Genomic DNA, 24,889 nt, shown 5'->3' with positions numbered 1-24,889 from the left:
CCCCCTGGTCCAGGGGCCAATGCTCTAACCACTGAGAAACACCAGCCGGCCAATAAAATAGCTTTGGATGACGGTGAAATAAAGCAGAAAAGACGGTGACGGGACCAGTAGATGGTGATAATCGTGCAGCCCCAGCCAGACCACCAGCAGCTGACACAGCCCGAGGCCCAGCAGGAGCGTGTGCCGTGTGAGCACGTGGACGGAAACGCAGACGGAGCCGGTGAAAAGAGAGGAAGGGGGGATGTGTGGACACCAGGAAGCAGCGGGGGCAGCAGATCCCGCCGGGGACGAGGAGGAGAGGGAGGCGGGCGCTGGGTGCAGGGACAGAGAAGTCTTCCGACAGCCAGTGTGCGACCCCTGGGGTGACCCCCACGTCCTGGGCGCCCTGCGGCGTCTCTACCCCCGACAGGGCCCTGCTGAGCACTTCCTGCCGGGCAGAGACCGTGCGGGGCTGGGCGGGAGATGCGACACCCCCAGGGGCCCCGCAGGCACCGCCAGCGTCCAGGTTCCCAGCTCGGGGCACAGGCTCCGAGGGGAGAACGGCCGAGAAAGGGGACACCAGCGTGTGACACGGGGCCACCCTTGTCTTCCTGCTGCCGAGGGCGATGGGTCCCCAACTCCAGTGCCTCCAGGGACCAGGCCAGCCACAGTGGGGATGGCGCTGGGTGCGAGGAGACGCCGGGTCTGCTGGGAACTGGAGGTTGCAGCCCCTCCAAGGGCTTCCAGACGCAACGTTTAGGGAAAAGTACGTGGTGACTGTGCACGTGCGGGTGTGAGCCTGGGCAGCCTCGTAGTGACCTGTGCAATGACCTGCATCCCATGTAATGACCTCGACCTGTGCAATGACCTGTGGCCTGTGTAATGACCTGCGACCTGTGCAATGACCTGCGACCTGTGCAATGACCTGCGACCTGTGCAATGACCTCGACCTGTGCAATGACCTGTGACCTGTGCAATGACCTGCGACCTGTGCAATGACCTGCGACCTGTGCAATGACCTCGACCTGTGCAATGACCTGTGACCTGTGTAATGACCTGCATCCCATGTAATGACCTCGACCTGTGCAATGACCTGTGACCTGTGTAATGACCTGCGACCTGTGCAATGACCTCGACCTGTGCGATGACCTCGACCTGTGCGATGACCTGTGACCTGTGCAATGACCTGCATCCCATGTAATGACCTCGACCTGTGCAATGACCTGTGACCTGTGTAATGACCTGCGACCTGTGCAATGACCTGCGACCTGTGCAATGACCTGCGACCTGTGCAATGACCTCGACCTGTGCAATGACCTGTGACCTGTGTAATGACCTGCATCCCATGTAATGACCTCGACCTGTGCAATGACCTGTGACCTGTGTAATGACCTGCGACCTGTGCAATGACCTGCGACCTGTGCAATGACTTGCGACCTGTTCAGTGACCTGCGACCTGTGCAATGACCTGCGACCTGTGCAGTGACGTGTGTAATCACCTATGACCTGTGTCCAGGGTCCAGGCTTTCTAGGCCAAACCTCATCCCAGAGCCGAGTTTGCCTGGAGTCACTCCCTAGCGTCTAGAACAGCGGTTCTCAACCTTCCCGAGGCCGCGGCCCTTTAATACAGTTCCTCATGCTGTGGTGACCCCCAACTTCATTGTGACAAATTGAACATCATTAAAGCATAGTGATTGCCAAAACCGGTTTGGCTCAGTGGATAGAGCGTCGGCCTGCGGACTGAAAGGTCCCAGGTTCGATTCCGGTCAAGGGCATGTACCTGGGTTGCGGGCACATCCCCAGTAGGAGATGTGCAGGAGGCGGCTGATCGATGTTTCTCTCTCATCGATGTTTCTAACTCTCTATCTCTCTCCCTTCCTCTCTGTAAAAAATCAATAAAATATATTAAAAAAAAAAAGCATAGTGATTGATCACAAAAACAGTATGTAATTATAGATGTGTTTTCCGATGGTCTTAGGCGACCTCTGTGAAAGGGTCATTTGACCCCCAAAGGGTCGCGCCCACAGGTTGAGAACCGCTGGTCTAGAGAGAAGCAAAGGGCCCTAAGTCAGCGCCTTTCCAACCCCTCGGCGCATTGAACTGGGCGTCTCCAACGGATCCTCCGACTGTGATCACATCGTCCTCACGGTCACACCAGACAGGGGTCTAAGCTTCACTGAGTAACGATGTTCTAATCCATTGGAAGCCGTCAGAGACCCGGGAGGCGGGAGGGCGGAGCGAGGACGAGGATGCTGAGGTCGCCGCCCCTGCACCATCATTTACTAAAGTCACCAGCCCAGCCAGAGGGGGGTGGACGCTGCGCGGCCCAGACAGAGGGGGGTGGACGGCGTTCCCAGCCCAGACAGAGAGGGGTGGACGCTGTGCAGCCCAGAGGGGGGTGGACGCTGCGCGGCCCAGACAGAGGGGGGTGGACGGCGTTCCCGGCCCAGGGCCCCTCCTCTCCCCCCAGCACAGGAGCCGCCCCCTTGCGCGTCCGACCGGCTGGTGCTGAGGGTCACAGGCAGGCCGTGCACCTGGGCCTGGCCCTCTGTCCGCCTCCCAGGCCACTGCCCAGCTCTGTGCTGAAGCCGAGAAGGAAGGGGGATGCGGGAGCGCCCTCACCTGCAGCTGCTGGTCTAGTTCCGGGAAGAGCTGCGAGGGGTCCTCCGGGGGGGCGCCATCTGGAAGGAAAATCAGACTTTCACTCCGGACCCTTCCTCTCCCGGCGGCTGAGCCATCGGCACCAATACCCCACGAGTCGCTCCCTCATTGGAGACGGACAGGACGCAGAGGACAGCAGCACTCACGGTCAAAACACACAGAAGGATCCGGCCACGGGGCCGACACCAGCGTTTTGCAAACGCCTCTGGTTGTTCCCCAGTGAAGAGGGGCTCTGCCCCGGCTGGTGGCTCAGTGGTTAGAGTGTCAGCCAGAGGGGTGGAGGGCTGCTTCCCGGTCCAGCACACCTACCTGGGTTGCAGGTCTGATGCCGGGCCCTGGGAATCCACCAATCAATGTGTCTCTCTCATATCAATGTTTTTCTCTCTCCCCGCTCCTCCCTCCCTTTCACCCTCTCTCTAAAAAATTAACTGGAAAAGTACCCTCTGATGAGGATTAACGAAAAAGAACAGCCCGGCCGGCGTGGCTCAGTGGTGGAGCCTCCACCTGTGAACCAGGAGGTCACGGTTCGATTCCCGGGCAGGGTTCACACCAGGGTTGTGGGCTCCATCCCCAGGGTGGGGCGTGCAGGAGGCAGCCGACCAACGATTCTCTTTCATCAATGTTTTATCTCTCTCTCCCTCTCCTTCTCTCTCTAAAACAGCGGTCTCAACCTGTGGGTCGCGACCCCTTTGGCGGTCGAACGACCCTCTCACAGGGGCCGCCTAAGACCATCCTGCAGATCAGATATTTACATTACAATTCATGACAGTAGCAACATGACAGTTATGAAGTAGCAACGAGAATGATTTTATGGTTGGGCCACAACATGAGGAACTGTATTTGAAGGGCCAGAAGGTTGAGAACCGCTGTTCTAAAACTACAGAAAAATCAGTAAAAACAAACATTTTGGGGGAAAAAGAATTCACTTTTATAGCCAAGAAAATAGCAAATTCCCAGTGTGCCTCAGAATCGGCGAAGGCCCTAACAGAAATCTACATCCTGGTTCAGTCTCAGCGCAGGGCACGTCTGCGTGACCACACTGACGAGCTCGCAGCAAGTAGAGGCTCAGCCTCGGGCTGCTAGGGAAGCCTGATTAGTTGACGGAGAAATAAATACAGAATTGGTAATTTACAAGCAGAATAAACGTCAGACTTTAGTTTCAAAAGTGCATCCAGTCGGATTAATCCAAGCAGGAAGTGGCCGCGGCAACGAGAAAACCCAAGACAGATGTGAGGAGGCGAGCCAGCCGGGTGCCTCCCGGGCCATCTGCTGCCTTGGCACCCGGGCCGCCGGCAGCGCCAGGGCCTGGAGCCGCCCGCTGCGCCCGCGGTGATGTGTGGCCTGTTTACTCTCAAACAGTGGCCGTCTTCTCCAACTGGTTTTAAAAATAGGCAAATCTGCTAAAAGCGGAACGATGAGTCACAGGCCGGGCGGCAGGGAGGAGGGAGATGACTCAGCCCCGGGGACACAGCTGCGCGGACACTTGGCTGAGCTCGGGGACCTTGGCCGGCGGCGCTGGACCGGCTCCTGAGAGCCGCGAGCCCGGCTGCGACGCCCGAAGCCAAGGTGGCCCGTACAGTAGCCATCGGAGCCTCCGCCACCCCCGCCAACTTCCCTTTTTTTAAAAAAAAGAAAAGCAGCTCCCGGGTTTGTTTAGCAAAATCGGAGGCAAGTGTATTTGATTAACGCTTATTTATTTACCTGATTCTCAGCATGGATGTTTCTCTCTCCCTCTCCCTTCCTCTCTGAAATCAATAAAAACATATTTTTTAAAAAAATTTACGTATTTGCCTAATATTGACTGGATGCCGCGCCGGGCTCTAGGCTACATGGGCCAGTCGCCTTATCACAGTGTCACGTGTCGGGGAAACAGTCCCAGGCTTCCTTTGCGAGAGGGTGCCGGGGGCTGGCGGGACTCCCAGGGCCCAGGAAACTGCTGAGGGTGAACCCCGAAGGAGAGACTAAAGAGGAGCGTTTCCCAGCGGATGTCCACTGCCCTTGGGCAGACGCGATGGACTAGTCCAGGCACTTAAAAGAGAGCTCGCTGGTTGCACCTCCGCGGCACCCTCCGCCCTGTGCCCGGGACGGCTGTTCTGTCCCTTAGACCGCCGTTCGCTGCGTCGCTCCCTGAACCGAGGAAGTGGGACCTGGGGTCTGCCCCGCAGTGGCTGGACCGTCCCCTGGTGCAGAGGCAGGGGGTGTCCCGCCGGGCTCTCGCCGCGCCCCCGCCTGCCTCCCCTCTGGCCCATGACCCCCGCGGCACACACGCTGGCCGTCTCGAGCCCCAGCAGTTTTCCCCAAACCCTGGAATCGTGTCACCGGCACCCTCGTGACAGAGAGAACACTTAACACTCGATTCACAAGACAAGCGTGACCCTGGGCCAGAAGCGAGTCCATTTGTTGGATAAACGTACTTTGTAGATAAAAACAAACACTAAGAAGTCCTCGCTGCTGTGTCCTTATTTCCTGTTTTCTTTTTTTTTTTTTTGTCTTTTAGTTTAACTTTTTTTTTCCTTTTTTTTTAATTAAATCTTTATTGTTCAGATTATTACATTTGTTCCTCTTTTTTTTTTTCCCCCCATAACTCCCCTCCTCCCAGTTCCCGCCCCACCCTCCGCCCTCACTCCCCACCCACTGTCCTCATCCATAGGTGCACGATTTTTGTCCAGTCTCTTCCCACATCTCCCACACCCCTTTCCCCCCCAAGAATAGTCAGTCCATTCCCTTTCTATGTCCCTGATTCTATTATAATCAACAGTTCATTCTGTTCATCAGATTATTTATTCACTTGATTCTTAGATTCACTTGTTGATAGATGCATATTTGTTGTTCATAATTTGTATCTTTACCTTTTTCTTCCTCTTCCTCTTCTTAAAGGATACCTTTCAGCATTTCATATAATCCTGGTTTGGTGGTGATGAACTCCTTTAGCTTTTCCTTATCTGTGAAGCTCTTTATCTGACCTTCAATTCTGAATGATAGCTTTGCTGGATAAAGTAATCTTGGTTGTAGGTTCTTGGTATTCATCACTTTGAATATTTCTTGCCATCCCCTTCTGGCCTGCAAAGTTTCTGTTGAGAAATCAGCTGACAGTCGTATGGGTATTCCCTTGTAGGTAACTGAGTTTCTTTCTCTTGCTGTTTTTAAGATTCTCTCTTTATCTTTTGCTCTTGGCATTTTAATTATGATGTGTCTTGGTGTGGTCCTCTTTGGATTCCTTTTGTTTGGGGTTCTCCGCGCTTCTTGGACCTGTAAGTCCATTTCTTTCACCAGGTGGGGGAAGTTTTCTGTCATTATTTCTTCAAATAGGTTTTCAATATCTTGCTCTCTCTCATCTTCTGGCACCCCTATAATTCTGATGTTGGTACGCTTGAAGCTGTCCCAGAGGCCCCTTACACTATCCTCGCATTTTTGGATTCTTTTTTCATTTTGCTTTTCCGGTTGGATGTTTTTTGCTTCCTCGCATTTCAAATCATTGACTTGATTCTTGCGCTCCTCTGGTCTGCTGTCGGGCGTCTGTATAATATTCGTTATTTCAGTCCGTGTATGCTTAATTTCTAGTTGGTTCCCCAATATAAGATCGAGGGTCTTATTAGTTTTCGTGTAGATCTCATTAAGTTTATCGGTAGCTTCTAAACAGTTCTTGAGAGACCTTAAAAGTGTGGTTCTGAACTCTATATCTTCCTTTGACAATTTTGTCCTGTTTCTTTGTCTCCGCATTTTGTTATGCTTCCTTGGTGCACCCCATAGTGGTCTTTGTTCGCAGTCTTATAGTTAAATCTTGATTGTTGTAGCTAATTCCAGGGAGGGTTTGACCTCCAGGCCAAGTGGCTATGAGAATCAGCTGTGACAATAGTGAGAGAACTTCTGTCCTCTAGGGAGGTGCTAATCTAGCCTTTGCCTGAGGCTATCCGGTAAATGCCTCTGTGCAGGGCTTGGGCGGGGTGGGTCGCACAGGATCAACAGGGTGGGCCGGAGAGAGCAGTTATGGCGGCTCTCAGTCCTGTCCCCAGGGGCTCTGCCTCTCTGAGTCCCAGCACCCGCTGGAAAGCTCGGAGAGAAAGCTGCACTCGCTCTGACCGAAGCCAGACAGTCCCGCTTCTCCCGTTTGAGTCTGGGTCCCTAAAGACTCACCCGGATCTGGTGCTCAGAGTCTGCGACTCCCTCCCGATTGAAAACAACAACCATGCCCTCCGCTGCCAGCCCGCTCCGCGCACTCCGCGCCTCAGAATTTGACTTCAGCACTGCGCCTCCTCTGAGTGTCCGTGTGCGTTTCTCTTTCCTCCTAGTTGTAGGACTTCCACTCAGCCAGCGTTCCTGTGGTTCTGGGTGATGTCCCTTCCGTTTTTTGGTTTCACTTTTGAAGTAGTTGTTCAAAGCAGCAAACTCCGGCGTTAACCTATGCCGCCATCTTGGTTCTCCTATTTCCTGTTTTCCATCCGAGAGGTGAAAACTGCGTGAAAACCAGGCCAGGTGTGCACACCTGCTCTGAGCCCCTGTTCTGGACGGCATCCCGGCCGGACTCCCCCCACCGGGGTCCCCATCCCAGGCACAATCGGGGGCTGGGCCAGGAGACCCAGTCCACACAGAGGAGAGCCCGGGGGAGCCAGCTCGGGGCACAGCCCACCTCCTTCCCATCCCAGCCAGGAGCCTGAGGGCCACCTGCTCAGACTCCGTCCCATCTGTCTGAACGTCCCGCGGGGGCAGCCGCCCCGGGGTCTCCCGCCAGCTCAGTCCACGGGGCCCTTGGGCCAGGTGGGCCCAGGCAGGTGGCATGCTCCACCCACAGCGTCTGCAACTCCTCACCATCTCCGACCAGGAGCCCGCAGGACTGCACGGCCCCCAGACCCTGCAGCTGGTCCTGTGGGCAGTTTGGCCCGAGCTGGTGGCCGGAGACCGTCCTTCAGGGACACACACACTCACAGGCCAGCGGGTGAGGGCCGTGGCGACGCGCCCAGGCTCACGCACACACGTTCCTGGGGACGTTCGCCTCTGAAGGCCTTGACCGCTGAGGGCACAGCGGGTCAGTGCAACATACAGTGGACAGGCCTACACGGGAGATCGTCGGCTCTTCAGGTGGTGAACGTGGAGTATCAGCGTGAGCTCTTTGAGACACAGTTTTCCCTTCTGCTAAATGGGCGCGATACTCCCTGTCCCGGGAACTAGATGCCAGTAAAGGGGTCAGACATCCATCATTTATCCCACAGCCGGGGGCCTAGGAAATAACCAGTAATAATAACAATAACAATGAATGCTTAATATGGTCAAGCTTAGCTTCCATTCTGTCACCACAAGTCGGACAAAGGGGTAGTGGGGTGTGTGTGTGTGTGTGTGTGTGTGTGTATGCGGCCCTCGTTCCTCCTCCGAATCACAGAGAACAGAGAGCCCTGCCTCCTGGGCTCCAGGCCAGTGAAGGGACATCGCCCTGGGCCTGGGGTGAACTCTCTTCATTTAAATCTCAACGTAGAACGGTCTCCCTGTTACTCTCCTACCAAAGCAAACACTTTCTATATGAAACATTGCCCCCAATTTAACTGATGCGCAAAAGGACTGCGGGCACTTTCATTTTAAATCCAAATTGAGATTAATGTTTTATTTATAGAAATAAAGTAAGTGCTATAAGGCTGCCAACCCACGTTAATAATATATCAAACAACTTTCTTTAAAGGTCTGGGTGCCTGGCTTCTCATGAGAGCATCACGTCGCTTTGAAACACATCAAAGGCTCTTTTCCATCTCGGTTTCCTGCTCACTAAGCATCAGAGATGTGAATTCTTTACTCCACACTAGGTTTCCAGCTGCATGAAATCAAAAGTATCGATACAGGGACAAATGGGGCTATCGATATGGATACAGATATGGATACAGGCAGAGACTTGGACGACACCTGGCAGACTGCCAATTCTTGATCATTAATATTAATATTAATCGTCATGTGGCCTCAGCCAGGACCTGGCACTGTCAGGCCAACAAGGCCGAGCGTCAAACAGGCCGCGGTGTTCTCCACCGGGAACCGGGTCAGGTTTGAGCACAGGTTTCGCGTTTCTTAGGAGCAGCCATCTGGTCGCCATTATTGCTGCTATCACTTTGTGACTCTTATCAATTATCCTTCTGCAAGAATATTTTGACTAATTTAGCTCAGCACATACTTGCCCAGAAACACCTGCTTCAAGAGCCCCTTGGAAGTCGTTCACCATCAAATGAAATTTACCTCTACCTCCCCTCTTCTTCCTCTAAAAACATATCAGAACTGACCTTCCTCCGTCACCCCCCATAGCCAGCGGGGACACTGCTCTCAGGAGCATTCGTGTGTCTCTCTTTTATTTTTTAAATGTTTTTATTGATGTCAAAGAGGAAGGGAGAGGGAGAGACGGGTAGAAACATCAATGATGAGAGAGAGAACCATGGATCGGCTGCCTCCTGCACACCCCACACCAGGTATCGAGCCCACAGCCCGGGTCTGTGTCCTTGACCGGAATCGAACCGTGACCTCCTGGTTCATAGGTCGATACCCAACCACTGACCCACACTGGCCAGGCCGGGCTTCTCTTTTATGACGGGGACCCACCCCCAAATGGGCCGAGTCCCTTTTTAATGCTATTTGTTGGCTGCCTTTTGAGGCAAGTTACTGGCCCTCCCTGAGCCCACTGTCCCCATCCGTAAAACGGGTGTAACAACATGGTCCTCCTGGGTCAGAGAGGCTCGGGAAATGGCCGGGCACGTCCCACCATTCAGCCCTCGCTCCGGGGGACGAGGGTTTTAGTGTTCATGGAACCCATCCTGCTCTTCCTGACCCGGTTTCTCCCAGAAGCGGCTGCACCTGCTCTGTCATCACAGGCCCCCACTCTCTCTGCCTCAAGAAACGCAGAGGGAGAGTCGTGCCCTGCCCTCTCTTGCCGCCTCGCCCACCTGGGGCAGATCTGGGAGCGTAGAAATGAAGTAAAGGTCAGATCAGGGACACCACAGCCCCCAGCTGGCTAGCTGGCCCCTCGTTGTCCCTGGCCACTGGTCCTGAGCCTCTGCCTTGACCGCGGGTAACGGGTGAGATGCCGGTGCAGGGACAGCTGAGACGGAATCTGCGGGAAGCGCATGGTGCCTGCACAGGGCGAACGCGAGTCTCACAGCTGCCAACCATCTCACACATCTCACCAAACACTGCAGTTCAGCAAGTGCAGTGACTTACACAGAATCAAAACCATTGTGATGGAAATAGGTCTAAAGCCGTGCCTTGCTGAGGCTAGAGCCCTATGTTCTTAATCTCTACCCCAATTCATCTCAGAGAAATATGAAGAAGAGGAAGACGGGGAGGAGGGGGAGGAGGAGGATGAGGAGGAGGAAGAGGAAGACGGGGAGGAGGGGGTGGGGGGAGGGGGAGGAAGAAGAAAAACAGACCTGACATGGCGGAGGGAAGGAGCCCTGAATGAGGCTCCTAGGAAATGAGTCCTTTCCCCGTGGACTCTGCTGACTCCTCAACAGTAAGTTCAAGGCCATGAACTGCTCCCCACAGTCCCCCTCGGTGCCCACGTCCTGACAGTCTGGGTGCTCCCCTGAACTCGGGGGGGGGGGGTGCGCCACACGCACTGGAATCCAAAGGGCTGCCCGGCGTGACCTGCACACCCCTGACCCGGGAAGTCCCAGGGCGCCCCCACTGTGCGCAAAGCCTCTTCCCGAGCAGCCAGGCCCTGCACACGCCAGGCTGCAGGCACGGCTTCCATCTGGGCCGGGCCCTTCTGAGGGGGCTCTCGGGCGCCTGTTTGGAGAAGGTGGGCAAACGCCAGCTTTGGAGACGGGCACTGCGGGTCAGGGACTTCAGGGGCCCAGCTGCTGGGGCGGCATCGTTTGGGGATGGGCCTGTCCCTCTTCAGTCATTGCTGGTCACAGTGTCACCCACAGGCACCGTGGGAGGAAAGAGGGGTGACGGGAGATGACAGGTCAGTGGATGGAGTGGCAGAGAAGCACCCAGCCCTCAAAAGACAGGTCTAGGTGGCCACGCTGTTTGCACCTAGGCCTACATGTCATGTGTGTGTACATGTGTACACGCGTGTGCACACATACGTAGCATATACACCATGGCAGGGGTCCCCAAACATGTACACACACTTTCACAGCTGATACCTCAATTTTGGAAGTGAAATGTATTTGAATGAGCACTGCCTTTAGAGTTATTCCAAGTGCGTGTGTCCATTGGGGGGACGTCCTACGGATGACACGTGCGGATACGACACTGCCCGAGGGCGACAGATGACACACTGGACATACACGCCTCCCAGTGTCACCACTGTGACCACACCCCAGGTCCGTGTCAAAGGGGGTGCGATTCCAGGTGTGTGAAGAGTCCCTGAGGGGAGTGTGACAGGGAGCTCTGTGCAGGCGGCCTCGCCTCAACCTTGCCACCTGGAGAAGGCGCCTGGCCTGCCCACACACCAGCCACCTCACCTGCCCACACACCACCCGCCTCACCTGCCCACACACCAGCCCGCCTCACCTGCCCACACACCAGCCCGCCTCACCTGCCCACACACCAGCCACCTCACCTGCCCGTGCCTCACCCCGCCTCGCCTCCCCACCCCTCCCTCAGCTGCAGGGGACGCTGCTGGAGCTGAGACCGAGATCGCGATGTTTTCAACAGACTGAGCACCGACCCGCGTGGCTGTGGTCGGAAAGTGCAGCCCATGACTCTCTAACAGAAGAAAGCTGACGTGGGGAAGGAAGAAAAGAAGAGAAAATGGACCAAAATGACCCAAGAATGAGAGATGGGGAAGCCACCCAGCCGGGACCGATGGAGGTCAGGAGGTCAAGGTCAGCGGGCTCCCTGCACAAGCGCGGGGGGTGGGGGGGGCGTGGGGAGCGGGAGGGGACGGAGGGCGCACCTGAGGCCTGGCCGAGGCTGAAGGCGATGCGCACGGGCCGGTCCGCAGGAACCCTGGCGGTGCTGAGCATGTGGGCGCCGGAGCCGCGGCTGTCCCCCGGGTCTTCCAGCTGCGGGGACAAGAGGCTTCGTCACGCCCAGGTGTCTGCCACCCGCGGGGCCTTGGTGGGGGTGGGGGGTGGGGGGGCATCGTCACGCCCAGGTCTCTGCCACCCGTGGGCCTTGGCGGGGGGGTGGGGGGCGCGTGGTGAAGCGTCGCTTTCTTATTGTAAAGACGGCCCGGTCCCCGGCCTTCCTGCGCTGCATCCAGTGTCCCGGCCCCATTGCAAGTCCTTTCTGACCCAACAATGCTCTTTGTGACATACACCTAGAGTGACATATACAGGACTTTCATCGCATCCTTTCACACTGACCAGCCCAGCTCTGGCCCCTCCAGGTCTTGCACCTCGTTTTTGATTGAGGGGAGAAGTCCTAGGGCAGGGGGCGGTCGCCATTAGACTGGGCTCGCTTCCCACGCTCCAAGGTCTGTGGGGTGTGAATGTAGGCAAAGGATCAGCATCGGGGGTCTTTGAAGAGTGACCAGGGCCGTTTTAAAATACCCCGCAGGCACCGCATGAGCAGCCTGTGCGTCGCACACCAGACTCGCTCCCTGTGAACCTGCCAGCATCTCCGAGGTTGCGTGTCTTCGCCTGCAGGGTTCGAAACACAAAACCTGCACACGTCCTCCTGATGTTCTACCTCATCCAGGAAATTACCATTTAATGAACGAACAGGAAAATAGCCCACAGATGAGAGGGGCTCAGGTGGGCAAGCACATTTGTCACAATAAGATCATTTGCCCAAATACATCCACGCCGAGGTGTGTGGTCGCTTTGGTTCACTGGCACCAGGAAAAGATGTTGTTCTAAACATCGTGGTTCCTTAAATACATAGATTTAACTTCTCTGTTTTCAGTCATGTTTCCCCTAAACCCTCTGCTTTCCTTCCCGTGTAGACAGCAAACCAAAAAGCGCTGAAGGATGTTTTAAGGAAAATGTCTCCAAAAATGGCAAAATATAAATCATCGTTCAGCGCCCTTCGCGGGGTTCTGGGAACCGCGTCGGCAGGGCATTTTCTCACAGGAAGGGCCCTGAGTCTTTCCCATAACTTTTCTCCACCTAAAAATAGTGCCTGAACATTGGGTTTGTTTTCACAATTATTTATAGAGCCAAAGCGAGGCATACATATGTGCGTGCGTGTGAGACGTAACCTACACGGAACCATCTCTCCCGGAATCTGGAAAGAAAACAGGCCTTTTTCCACCTTGTTTAGCTTTGGGGGGAAAACACCAACTGCTTATCACGAAGCTAGAATCACACTTGGCCCATTCGATTCACACTGCAGAGAGCGATGGCTCCCAGGGCACCCAAGTCCTGTCCTTCTCGTTAGAAAAGGGGTGGGGTGGGAACACGAAGCACCCAACTTGGGGACAGGGTGGCAGGAATCGGTTTCTCGACCCGGGAGCGTTTCCCCTGAGCCCTGACGTCCCCTCCTGTGCAGCCCGGTCTGCCTGGAATCCACCTGCTCCCGGGAGCAGAACAGGCCGTCTCACATTTAACAAAACAAACTGTAAAAACCCCCGGACCTTGTGGCTGAAAGGAAAAAGTCACGGTCCGCAGGCCACACCATCACCACGTCTAAGGATGCGCAGCTGGGCTCCCTCCTGGCCGGGGCTCCCTGCGCGTCCTGCACCAGGGAGTCCGCCCAGCTCTGTGGCTTCCAGAGATGGGAAGGGAGGGGACACAGACACACAGGCCTTCTCCCCGCACGACGGAGACATCTGTGCCTCCAGGGTGGCGGCGGCCAAGTCGGGGACGCGGTGTGGACCAGGGGCCGAGAGCAGATGCCTTCCCATCCCACCTCGGCCGGCAGAGCTCGGCCAGCCGGCTGTGCCCCGCCCGGTGCGCGGGGGCACACCTGTTCCTTACCTCACTCGGCGGGGTGTGTGCCCTCGTGTAATCCAGGGCAGCGCTGCTGGCCGCCCGGCGCCTTTGTGCACAGAGACTCCGAGCCCTGCACCTGCCGCGGCCACTGGCGGTCTGAGCAGCAGCGACAGCTGCCCGCGGCTCCGCTACCTGCTGTCCCAGACCCGTGTCCCCCGGGCCTCCTGTTCCGCTCCCGCTGCCACCCCTCCTGCCCTCGCCTCCCCGACAGCGGGGATGCGGTCATGCTTCTAGAAAAAGCAGGGCGGGTGCAGCCCTCCTCCTGTCAGAGGCATTGATGAACAGCGACTGCGGAGAGGCCAAATGCTCGAACTCATTAGTCCTGGCAAACCTAAAATACAAGCAGGCTTGCGTCACACGACAGGAATGTCTTCAGCGTGGCCCAATCCGGCCTGGCTGTGCCCGCGAACTGGCACACACAGTGTGACCCCAGTCGGCAGGAACGCCCTGGGGCAGCACCAGGCACCCAGCCCACTCGCGGCCACAGGCCCACGCTCAGATGGCAACAGCCAGGAGCCCTGTTACCAAGGTGAGATTTGAGCCTGGCCAGCGTGGGTCAGTGGTTGAGCATCGACCTACGAACCAGGCGGTCACGGTGCGATTCCCAGTCAGGGCACAGGCCCGGGTTGCAGGCTCCATCCCCAGAGGGGAGCGTGCAGGAGGCAGCCGATCCATGATTCTCTCTCATCATTGATGTTTCTCTCTCTGTCCCTCTCCCTTCCTCTCTGACATCAATAAAAACAAATTAAAAAACAACAACAAAACAAACGCCCTCACCGGTTTGGCTCAGTGGATAGAGCACCGGCCTGCGGAGTAAAGGGTCCCGGGTTCGATTCCGGTCAAGGGCATGTGCCTGGGTTGCGGGCACATCCCCAGTAGGGGGCGTGCAGGAGGCAGCTGATCGATGTTTCTCTCTCATCGATGTTTCCAACTCTCGATCCCTCTCCCTTCTTCTCTAAAAAATCATAAAATATATTTAAAGAAACAAACAAACAAACAAGGAGGCCTGCACACCTGTTAGGAAGGCTGACCTCCAGAGCGCGACACCGCCCCCCGCTGGGGGGATGTGGAGCAGCAGGAATGCCCGTTCCCGGGTGGGGATGCAGATGGCACTGACCCTGAGACGGGTCGTGGTTTCCTGGGAGGAAACCCTGTGACTGCGGGACCCAGCGGCCATGCTCCTGGCTGCTCACCCAGAGGAGCTGGCCACGCAGGAGCTCACAGACCTGCCCGGAGCCTGCGCCCTGCACTCACCACAGCCGCCCTGGAGGCAGTCCTGCCCTCAGCTGCTGGCGGGCGCATCGCTGTGGCCCAGGCGGGCAGTGGAAGATCATTCAGTCGTGAAAAGCGAGCTCTCCAGCCACAGCAGACATGGAGGAAACTCTAGAGAATGTTACTGATGAAAGAAGCCGGTATCGAAAGGCCACACACTATTAACCAGTTAACTGCCACACGCCCAAACGGAATCCATCCCCACACGCCACGATATTTTTAATTTAACTGCGTTTATAGACGCTTAAGGCGTGCCAAGGGATAAGATCCCAGCTGTAGAACATTCTGGAAAAACTAGGAAGACAGGAGCAGCTCAGTGGCTGCGAGGAGTCCAGGGAGAGGGACGGAGGGACGAGTAGGTGGCGTGCGGGGTGTTTCAGGGCCGTGATCCGTGTGCTGCTACAAGGAGGGGCACATGTCACTACATATTTGCCGAAACCCATGGGATGTAAACTACGGGATTCAGTTAACAGCGACGAACCGGCATCGGCTCATTGTAACACGTGCACCGCACGAATGCAAGGCGTTCTTAGTGGGCGACATTACGGGGTAGGGAATGCATGAAAACTGATTTCCACTCATTTTTTAACCTGTGCGCCTCAACATGCTCACACAGGTTCAATCAAGGGGTGAGAGGCCTTAGCGGGTCTCCCTGACCTGGTGCATGGAGGCTAACTTCGTGCTGCACCTGCAGGCAGCGTCGATTCGGGTCCTGAGAGCATTCACAGGGAAGCCTATCTGCGGTGCGCACTGCAAATCTTCCCAGGAATTATCACTGTCGTGGTTTTATTTGACAGTTCACGTCGCCTTGCATAACACATTATAACTTATCAGAAGCATCTCATTCACTGTCTCTCCCTCATTTCCCCAAGATCCGATAAGATAATCCCTGTCCGTCCTCAGGAGCAAACTGAGACTCAGACAATTAGGTCACAGCTCACGCTGTTTCCACCAACCAGATGCCGTCTGTGTGAACGGAATCGTTTCATTAACAACAAGCCTGGCCCACCCGGTGTGGCTCAGTGTCGACCTAGGAACCAGGAGGTGACGGTTCGATTCCTGGTCAGGGCACAGGCCTGGGGTGCTGGCTCTGTCCCCAGTGGGGGGCGTGCAAGAGGCAGCCGATCCATGATTCTCTCTCATCATTGATGTTTCTCTCTCTCCCTCTCCGTTCCTCTGTGAAACCAATAAAAACAAATTAAAAAAAAAAAAAAAAAAAAGCCTGGCTCTCAGCTCTTGGCTTGCAGCAGACGAAGGTGCGACCTTCTCCAATGGCCTCGCATCCAGGCTCGCCTGGCACCAGCGTCTTCATGATGGACCCAGAGGGAGTCAAAGACGTGCATCTTACACGTGCTGAGGGGAAGCAGACACCACATCTGCACGGCTCCTGGGCCTGGGTCATCGCCATCGCCGTCGCCGTCGCCATTGCCATGGCCGTGGCAGTCAGTGACTGGAGCATCTGGGTTCCATGAAACTGGTCCCTTGGAACAGGAAGGCCTGGGATGAGTAGCCCTTCCTCCTCCGCCCTGGCCCATCTTCCTGATGGAGAGACTGAGGCTTGGAGGGTTGACATCTGGCCTAGCCGAGGCCCCCGGGGAGCCGCCCAGAGTGAGAGGGGCAGCTGCACAGGGACCAGTGGGAAAGGTCACCTGCCCACACTGTCGGGGTGCCTGGCAGGTTCCGCCTAGAGTTCACCCAGAGACCACTCGGGGAAGGACCAGGACTGGCCCGGGCACGGCTTGTCCCCCTGCAGCCTCCTGGCCTCAGAGACAGCACCGGAGGCCCAGCAGGCGAAGAGCCCCCAAGGGGCAGGCGTCACCCAAGGACGATTTGACAAGAAACAAAAAGGATCCTCTGCATGGGCCCAGTGAGCTCTGCCCGAGTCCGATCGTATAAATTCAAGGCTTTCACAGACGAATGAATGTTCCCTCCCCCACCCTGTGCCCAGAGGAGCAGCCGTGCGTCTTCTCGGCTCTTCAGCGAAGCATGCCAGGAAAGGAACAAATCGCACCCCACGTGGAATCGCTTTCCAGAACCAGAACCAAAAATAACCTCATGGCATTTTGGGAATTCAATAAAACGACAGTAACTCAGCCCAGAGGGTCTTGTGCGCATCGAACTGTGAACACGCGGCCAGAGGACTCCGGGAGGCAGCTGTGCGGTGTCCTTTTCGGCCGTAAGTGTTTGCTGTGACGCAGAAAGTGATGTCTCATAGGATCGGAGGAGCTTTTCAGAGGCTGAGCTTCCGAGTGACGGCCGAGCAGACCCACAGCAGCTCCTGGTACGCCTGTGGCCTCAACCAACGTGATCTCATCCATTCAGCCAACGCTTTGGGAGGACGTAGTGTGTTCCAGGCTGGCCTTCCCCACATCCGCCTCCGTCCTGGCTTCGTGCCTTTGCCTGCGCCCAGGCCCTGCCAGGCAGTGACGCCCCAGAGCGGGGCAGGCCCGGGGCTTGCGCATCGGCACGGGACACGCTGCTGTCGACGCAGCGTTTGGAGAAGGGTCTACAGACGTTTTCTCCAGTCCTCACAGTTCGCTCCCAGGCTCTGTGACCTGCGCAGCCGGCTGTCTCCAAAAAAGAACTATTTCATGATGGTGAAATGATCAGCAGTCCCAGCACCTCCAGGCCCTTCTCTGTAAAGGGCCAGACAACGTGTGCTCACACTTCCCAGGCTGCTAGGGGCTCTGTGGGAACTGCTCGTCGCTGCCCTCCTGGGAGCCACAGAGCAGACGCCTTTGAATGGGTGGGCTCAAACTTTATTTACAAAGACAGGAAGCAAGTGGGCGTGGTGTGTCCCAACAAAAATTTACTTATTTATTGATAATCCTCGCCCGAGGATATTTTTCCATTGATTTTTAGGGAAAGTGGAAGAGAGATGGAAAGAGAAACATCGACGTGAGAGAAACACATCGATTGGTTGCCTCCTGCTCGAGCCCCGACTAGAGCCCAGGGAGGAGCCTGCAACCGAGGTCCGTGCCCTTGACCGGAATCAAACCTGGGACCCTTTGGTCCGCAGGCCAACGCTCTATCCACTGAAAAATACCAGCCAGGGCAAAATTTTATTTACAAAAATGAACAGCTGCCTAGATTCAGCCTCAGGCCCCTGTTTACCAGCTCCTGCCTCACCCTAGTCTGAACATGGAGCTTAAATGATTTAATACAAGGAAAGTACTTACAATAACAGGGAAGACAATAAGTACTTTATAAGTAACACTAGTGGCCTGGTGCACAAAATTCGTGCACATTAAAAGGGAATTAATTAGAGGAAATATTTTAATATTGCTATTTGCCCTTTCTTGATAATAGAAGTGTCAGAGATGAAAGAAAATTAGTAAAATGTACATGAAAATCTCCCTCCTGGGGTGCACCACAGGACCCAGAGTCAAGTCCCCGCCCACCCACACACTCCTCGAAATTGCGCGAGACCCAGACCCGGCCGGCCCCACCCCCGTCAAGCCCCACAGGGCGGGGGGGCACAGCCTCAGGTCCCCCAGCCCAACGCTGGGGTAGGGGGTGGGGCCTCAGGTCCCCCGGCCCTGGCATGACAGTGTGACAGCGTGACGACCATTTGCATACTAGCTCTTTATTATACAGGATCATTCTTTCACAGGGGCAAAAATATAGGAGAAACCATACCCAAGGGCATTCGACATGTTAGAAAACCTAGGTTTGAACTATGATTCTGCTTCTAAATACTGTACAAGTTAGACCAGACACGTCAACCCTCTGAGCCTCAGTCTGTCCATCAGGAAGATGGGTCAGCAAACTTTTCTGTAATATTTTAGGCTTTCCAGGCCATAAGCCTCCCTCACAATTACTCATCTCTGCTATTTCTATTGTTAAACACAGCAATATACACTGTATACATGGATGGATGGGCTCCAATAAAGTTGTTTTTGTACAAATATATTTTATTTTTCCATTAAATACTCTCTTTGCTTTGGAGTGGATAGTCACTCATTCATTCCACAGTCACTGGCCAAGCTTGGCGCCATGTCTACTCTATGAGCAAGACTAGAAGTGCTTGGGCACTCGAGGCCTGCAAGGTGCACCCGTGAAGGTGGGTGGGTGCAGGGCTCGGCCGGTGCGTAGTACTGCCAGACCTGGAGGGCGTTTGTAAGTTTGCAGCCTGTGTCTCCAACGATACTGCAGGGGCTCAAGCTCTCCAACCCAGACCCACACTCCTACTGCTGAAAGGCTTCCAGGCAAGACGGAGCGCGACTTTTCCCATGTCTGACGCCTACTGAAGAGCTGGTGAAGCTCTGTGGTTGTGCTGTTCTGTGTTTTTATTGGTTTGGCTTTGCTCGTCGGCATAAATCCATAAGATGGGAAAATGGGGAGAGGACACAATAGGAACAAGAGTGCATGGGCTGGGAAGCAGGTGACAGTGTGGACGAGGTGATTACAGACCGGAGAGAGCGGAACAAGCTCAGCGCAGGGAGAGCGAGAATCCAAACAGATTCCACGCCTCAAAGGAGAGAAGATAAAAGGCGCGGTCGTCAGAGATGTGCCGCGTTTCCCAGCACATGCCCGGGATGTGGGCTCCATGCCCAGTGTGAGGTATATAGGAGGAGCTGATCCATGATTCTCTCTCATCATTGATGATTCTCTCTCTCCTTCTCTCTCTCTGAAATGGCGGGACAACCAGAGACCAGAACGACCGCGGCCCCTTGCCCTGGCCAGCCCCGCCCCTCAGCGGTGACCCCCACCCCAATCCGGGGCCCCCACCCGCGCACCGGGCCTCTATCCTGTATAATAAAAGGGTGAGATGCAAATTGACCCTCACAGCAGCACAACTGCTCAATTGGTCGCTATGAGGCACACTGACCACCTCTCGGTCCCTTTCCTGGCCGGCAGGCTCCAATCGCCCGATGGCAAATGGGGAACTGGAGGTGGGGGGCGGGGGACACGGGCAACGCCAGGCCAAGGCCCCAGCCCCGCCAGTCGCCCCCCACACACAGAGGGCCACCCGTGGCAGAGGCAGGGCCAGTGAGCGGGCGGGAACCACTGACCTCTCGGTCCCTTCCCCCGGCCGTCAGGCTCCGATCACCCGGTGGCGAACGGGGGGCCGGGGGTGGGTGGCGGCGGGGGCAGGGCTGACCGCGGACAGCTGGGGAAGATGGCCCTGATCGCAGGCCAGGCCTAGGGACCGTACCCGCACACGAATTTCGTGCGCCGGGCCCCTAGTAAATAAATCAAACCGATGCTCTCCACGAGCCTTAGAATCCACATCCTGTCGTCTCGGGGGAGCAGCCCCCAGATGACAAAACAATTACCGCAGGACTCCCTCCCTGGGTTTGATTCAGTGAAGCGTCCAAGGCTTGTAATGAACCAAAAATACACTTGACAGCCATCGGCAGGAAAAGAAGGAAGTAACCGCGCGGCCGGTCACCCGAGCCTCTCAGTCACCGGCTGCTCCTGCCCTGGCAGAGCCCCTTCGGTCGGCGACGCCGGGAGCCCAGGACACCGACCGCGGCAGGAGGCGATCACGGTTGTTCATCCGACATTTCTCGAATTAAGCCATCACGTCCCAAAATAGTGGCGCAGGACCGCCGCGGGCCTCCTCCTGAAAGCCCGGAATGCGGCCGCGTGTGGAGGGGTCACCGCGGTGCAGACACGGGTGACTGATGGCCGGGCCCCGGGGACACCTGTCCGCTCCCCGTTTTTAGCTGCGCGGGACCCGCCCACACAGACGCGGGCGATGACAGTCGCGTGTGCCTGAGCAGTGATCGCATTCGGACGAAAACGGAGCTCAGATGCGTCCCCCGCTTCTTAAAAATATACTTAAAAGCCACAGTGTCGACCACAAACGAGCCGCCTCACCTCTCAAATGAGACACAGAAACAGGGTGCGAGCCCCACAGAGGAGGGCGGCTTCCTGCAGGGCCCTGGCCAAGCAGGAGGCTTCCTGGAGGAGGCGGCAGAGAACCCAGCGAAGGTCGGGCATCTCCTCTGACTTTTTTTTTTAAACATGTTTATATTGAATTTTTTTTAAATCCTCAACGGAGGATATTTTCCCATTGACTTTTAGAGAGAGTGGAAGAGAGCGGGAGAGACAGAGAGAAACACGGATGTGAGAGAAACACATTGATGGGTTGCTTCCTGCACACGCCCCAACCAGGGCCCTGACCAGGGCCCCGACCAGGGCTGGGGAGGAGCCTGCAGCTCAGGTGCGTGCCCTTGGCCGTCACCGAAGCCAGGACCCTTTTGTCCGCAGGCCGATGCTCTCTCCACTGAGCCACACTGAGCAGGGCTAGATTGATTTTTAGAGAGAAAGGAAAGGAGAAAGATAGAAACATCAACAAGAGAGAATCATGACCAGCTGCCTCCTCCAGGCCCCCCCCCCCCCCCCCCGCTGGGTGGAGATGGAACCCGGAACCCGGGCCTGGGCCCTGACCTCCTGGGTCAACGCTCCACCACTGAGCCACATGGGCGGGGCCTCCTGTGAGCTTTGAGATGTATTAAACCTACCGGTAGTTCGGGCGGAGTTCACGGCGGCTTCGCTAACCAGGGTGCCCGTGACCGAGATGAGGACCGTATTTCACCGTTTGCCAAATTAAGCCGCGTCATTCGAATTAGACCAGTCCATGCCTGGTGCCCTCGGGGCCGAGGTCCATGAAATGGGAGCTGTTTGCTACCAGGAAAGCACTCCTGCACAGGAAAAAGGCGCGTTGCTTCAGAAAGCCTTCTGGACTAACGACCCCGAGCTCGTGCTCTGAACGCTGCTACGATTACGTCTACATCCAAACGTTAGCGGACTCTCTGCAGAGCCTCATCAGCGGGCCTTTAGAATTCTCTTCCCAGATTTAGATTCTGAAATTCACAGTGAACAAGAATGACACTCCCTTTTTACCAAGAAAAAAAGCAAATGGGGATTAATCACAATATAGACATTATTTTGTACTCGTTTAGGTTTTTCAAAGATTTCAAGAAAACTGTCTGTCCTTGACCTGAGATGTTCCGGATGACGTTCATTAGGACAGGTTAGGAACTAACGCCAGAGAACGTGACGCAGGGCGTCCTGCTGTGCCCACAGGGCAGGGACAACGAGTCGGCACCTGGGTCACACGGCAAACACTCAAACCAGAAGATTGCCTTTAAATCACCTATGTCACCCCTGGTTGAGCCCCCAGGGCAACGCATGCATCATTTCTACTCACATTTATCTTCTAAAAATGATTTACACTTGTACGTTTCGTTCATTTTTGGTGACAAGATCCCAGTGTCATTTACTCGACTCTTCTGAGTTCATGTGGCTTCATCAGGCATTGGCTGGCGGCCCGCCCAGCGACAGGGCTGGTACTGGCCCAGGTCTCATCTGGATGCTGTAGGTGAAGTAGTAACAGCACATTACGCCCACGAGGCACTGCCACTGCCCGCTGTGCGCACAGAACATTCAAAGCATTAAAAACGCCGGCTGGATGGCAGGCCTTCCCTGAAGCGCAGTGTGGACACACGCACGTGAACGGAGCGGGGGCCACGGGCAGAGCTTCCCCCCGACCCCTTCCTTCCCTGAGCTGGCGGCAGTGTCTCCAGTCCCAGATTCACTAACTGTTTCTTTATTTTTTTATTGATTTCAGAGAGGACGTGGAGGGAGAGAGAGAGAAACATCAATGATGAGAGAGAATCATGGATCGGCTGCCTCCTGCACGCCCCCCACTGGGGATCAAGCCCACACCCCGGGCCTATGCCCTGACCGGGAATCAGGCCGTGACCTCCTGGCTCATAGTCGACGCTCAGCCACGGAGCCACGCCGGCCGGGCCCTCACTGCTTCTTTTTCAGTTTTAACTAACATTCACCTGGATCCTGCCTGTGCCAGGCACTACACTAAGGGCTTTAAATACAAGAATTCACTTAACCCTCACAGCGGTCCTACGACCAGGGCCAGCCTCCTGGGCCCGGGCACTGGGCCCTGCACTCAGGAGGGCTTCACGCTTGGATCGACAATCTAGTGTCGTCACCTTGAAACTGGAACAGGGGGCCCAGCATTTTCATTTCTCCGAAATTTGGACAAGGGGCTCTGCACACGTTGACACTAGTCCTGTCTGAGGCCAGCACTGCCATCACTCCCATTTTACAGATGTGGAAACTGAGGCAAAGGGCGGGCGGGTCCCTTGCCAGGGTCCGACAGCGTGTCATGGGCGCCAGGACCCCGGGCGCACCCCTCTGTGCCCGCCGGGAGCCGCGGGGACCACGCGCTCCACGCCTGTGGGTCCTGCCGTCCCCGCTGAGGTCACTTATGAAAGGGACGTTGAGTCCACGCCCCGCTCCCGCCGTCGGTGCTGTTTATAGGTGCCGATGGCAGTGGATAAAGAAAAGGAGGTTTTGCGTTCACAAATCAGCCAAATGTGAAAGCAGAACTGCTGAGCGGACGGAAAGACGAGAGGCTGAACCGGCCATGGCAGGGGCTCAGCTATTTCAATGACAAGCAGGCGAGATCCCGCTGAGCTGCTTCAGCTCCGGTCCCCAAATTAGAGCTTTTAGGGATGGGCTCCAGAGGACGACGTGGAAGAGACCAAGTTAGCAGCCGTGGCAATGTCACCGCGGCAGGCACACGTCTGAGGCGCTCTGGTCGCTGCCTTTTATAGACAGAGAACCTCGAACAGGCCTGTGCAACGGGCAACAGAAATAAAAGGCTTGCATCAGCGAGGATCACATACTAAAATAAAAACCGAGATTTCCTGAGGGCTATGAGTCAAAGGTCACGTCCCCCGTGGAGAGAAGCACCGTCCTCAGGCTCCTGCCACCCTCCCATCCGTCTCCTATCGAAGGCCGCGGTGCCCAGCCTGCTCCTGGCCCCACGTGAGCATCTCTAACATCCTGGTGCCCCTGCGACACAGAATCCTTATTCCCCAAAGAGTGACTCCTGTTCACATGGAGGGAGCCTAAAAGGCCATGAACTTGGTCTAGACCAGCTGCCAAAGAACCTGGCAGCCACAAAAGAGACAAATAAAAGGACGAAAGGACAGGGGGAGGACTGAGGAAGCAGTCACTAAGGAATTGTTAAAAACAATAATAATATGACGTGATATGAAAAAATAGCAAATAAAGTTTCAAAACATAATAGAGAACTGAAATGCATAAATGTCACAATATCTACTTATATACTGTATTTGAGGCCCCTAAACCATAAGAAATGCAGACCATTCACTGTTAATAACTCATTCTGGAATCGCCCCCCCGGGGCATGTGCCCCATGTTGGGAACCACTGATTAAAGGTAACAGTGGGGGTGTCACTTTGACTGAAACGCAGGTATAAGGACATTGCCTGCCATGCTGTTGGACAAAACACCCTACATTTCTGAACTTCCGTTACTCACATCCAAAAAGAGAGAGAACAGCAATTCATCTGCACGGAGCAGCGATGACGACCACAAAATCTGCAGTGCCTGGAGCAGGAGTCTCCATGTCAGCAGCGACATTGCCATCAGCCATTAGCAGAACACGCGATAAAATGTCTTCACCGAGGGACACCCTCCCACAGAACAAACAGTGCAGAATAGGACTGGTTCATTCCCAGCTCGGGAAAGCCAGGGCTGCCTGTGAGTTTCCCTGTTGCTCCCACACCTTCATGTCCTCATGGCCTCACCATGGCTGCTGCGGCTCCACACACCCCATCCCCACACGCCACCTTCCAAGCAGGGGGCGGGGGGGGGGGAGGGTTAGGGTCGGGGAGAAAATCGTTCCTCGGAACTGGGTCACATGCTTACCCTCAAAACTGCGAAAGCGAGGAGGACGTGTATGACTAACGTAGGCCACTGTTGTGCCTGCACAGGGCAGGGACGGAGAGGAGGCGGCTGTGCGGAGGCCATGGGCAGACAGTCCCCTTCTAGTCCTGGGGTTCGCCCTCCAGACCACGCCCATTTTCTGTAAGCGGAATGCACCACACCCAGAGGTGAACGCCAGCCCCACAGCCCACCAGGCCGACCTCTCTCTCCGGCCACAGCCACAGCGTAGGGAGGGCACGTCAACACAACAAGGAAGCACCAGGCGGGGTCCTGCACTCACAGGGGGGCAGTGTGTGCGGCGTGAGCGTCGACCTATGAACAAGGAAGTCATGATTCCACTCCCGGGCAGGGCACGTATCTGGGCTGCAGGCTGGTTCCCAGTGGGGGCCGTGCAA

The 24,889-nt window shown here is 55.8% G+C and overlaps 2 protein-coding genes across 2 annotated transcripts in view; one reads left to right on the top strand and one right to left on the bottom strand.

Annotated features, from left to right (window-relative positions):
* The window catches only part of MAP3K7CL (MAP3K7 C-terminal like), a 32,500-nt gene extending 18,790 nt beyond the window's left edge, over positions 1 to 13,710 (bottom strand). The window contains exons 1-3 of the mRNA XM_059685903.1: positions 13,476 to 13,710; positions 11,510 to 11,618; positions 2,602 to 2,660 (exon numbers count right to left, since the gene is read on the bottom strand). Of these exons, the coding sequence (XP_059541886.1) occupies positions 2,602 to 2,660; positions 11,510 to 11,579 (129 nt within the window). The 5' untranslated portion in view covers positions 11,580 to 11,618; positions 13,476 to 13,710. The remainder of the gene's footprint in view (positions 1 to 2,601; positions 2,661 to 11,509; positions 11,619 to 13,475) is intronic.
* Positions 1 to 24,889, top strand: part of LOC132229156 (keratin-associated protein 27-1) — a 350,231-nt gene that overhangs the window by 318,654 nt on the left and 6,688 nt on the right. The window lies entirely within an intron of this gene.

This window comes from Myotis daubentonii, chromosome 3, assembly GCF_963259705.1.
Source record: "Myotis daubentonii chromosome 3, mMyoDau2.1, whole genome shotgun sequence".
In the NCBI taxonomy this organism is placed as follows: domain Eukaryota; kingdom Metazoa; phylum Chordata; class Mammalia; order Chiroptera; family Vespertilionidae; genus Myotis; species Myotis daubentonii.
This window is presented reverse-complemented; position numbering and strand designations above follow the sequence as displayed.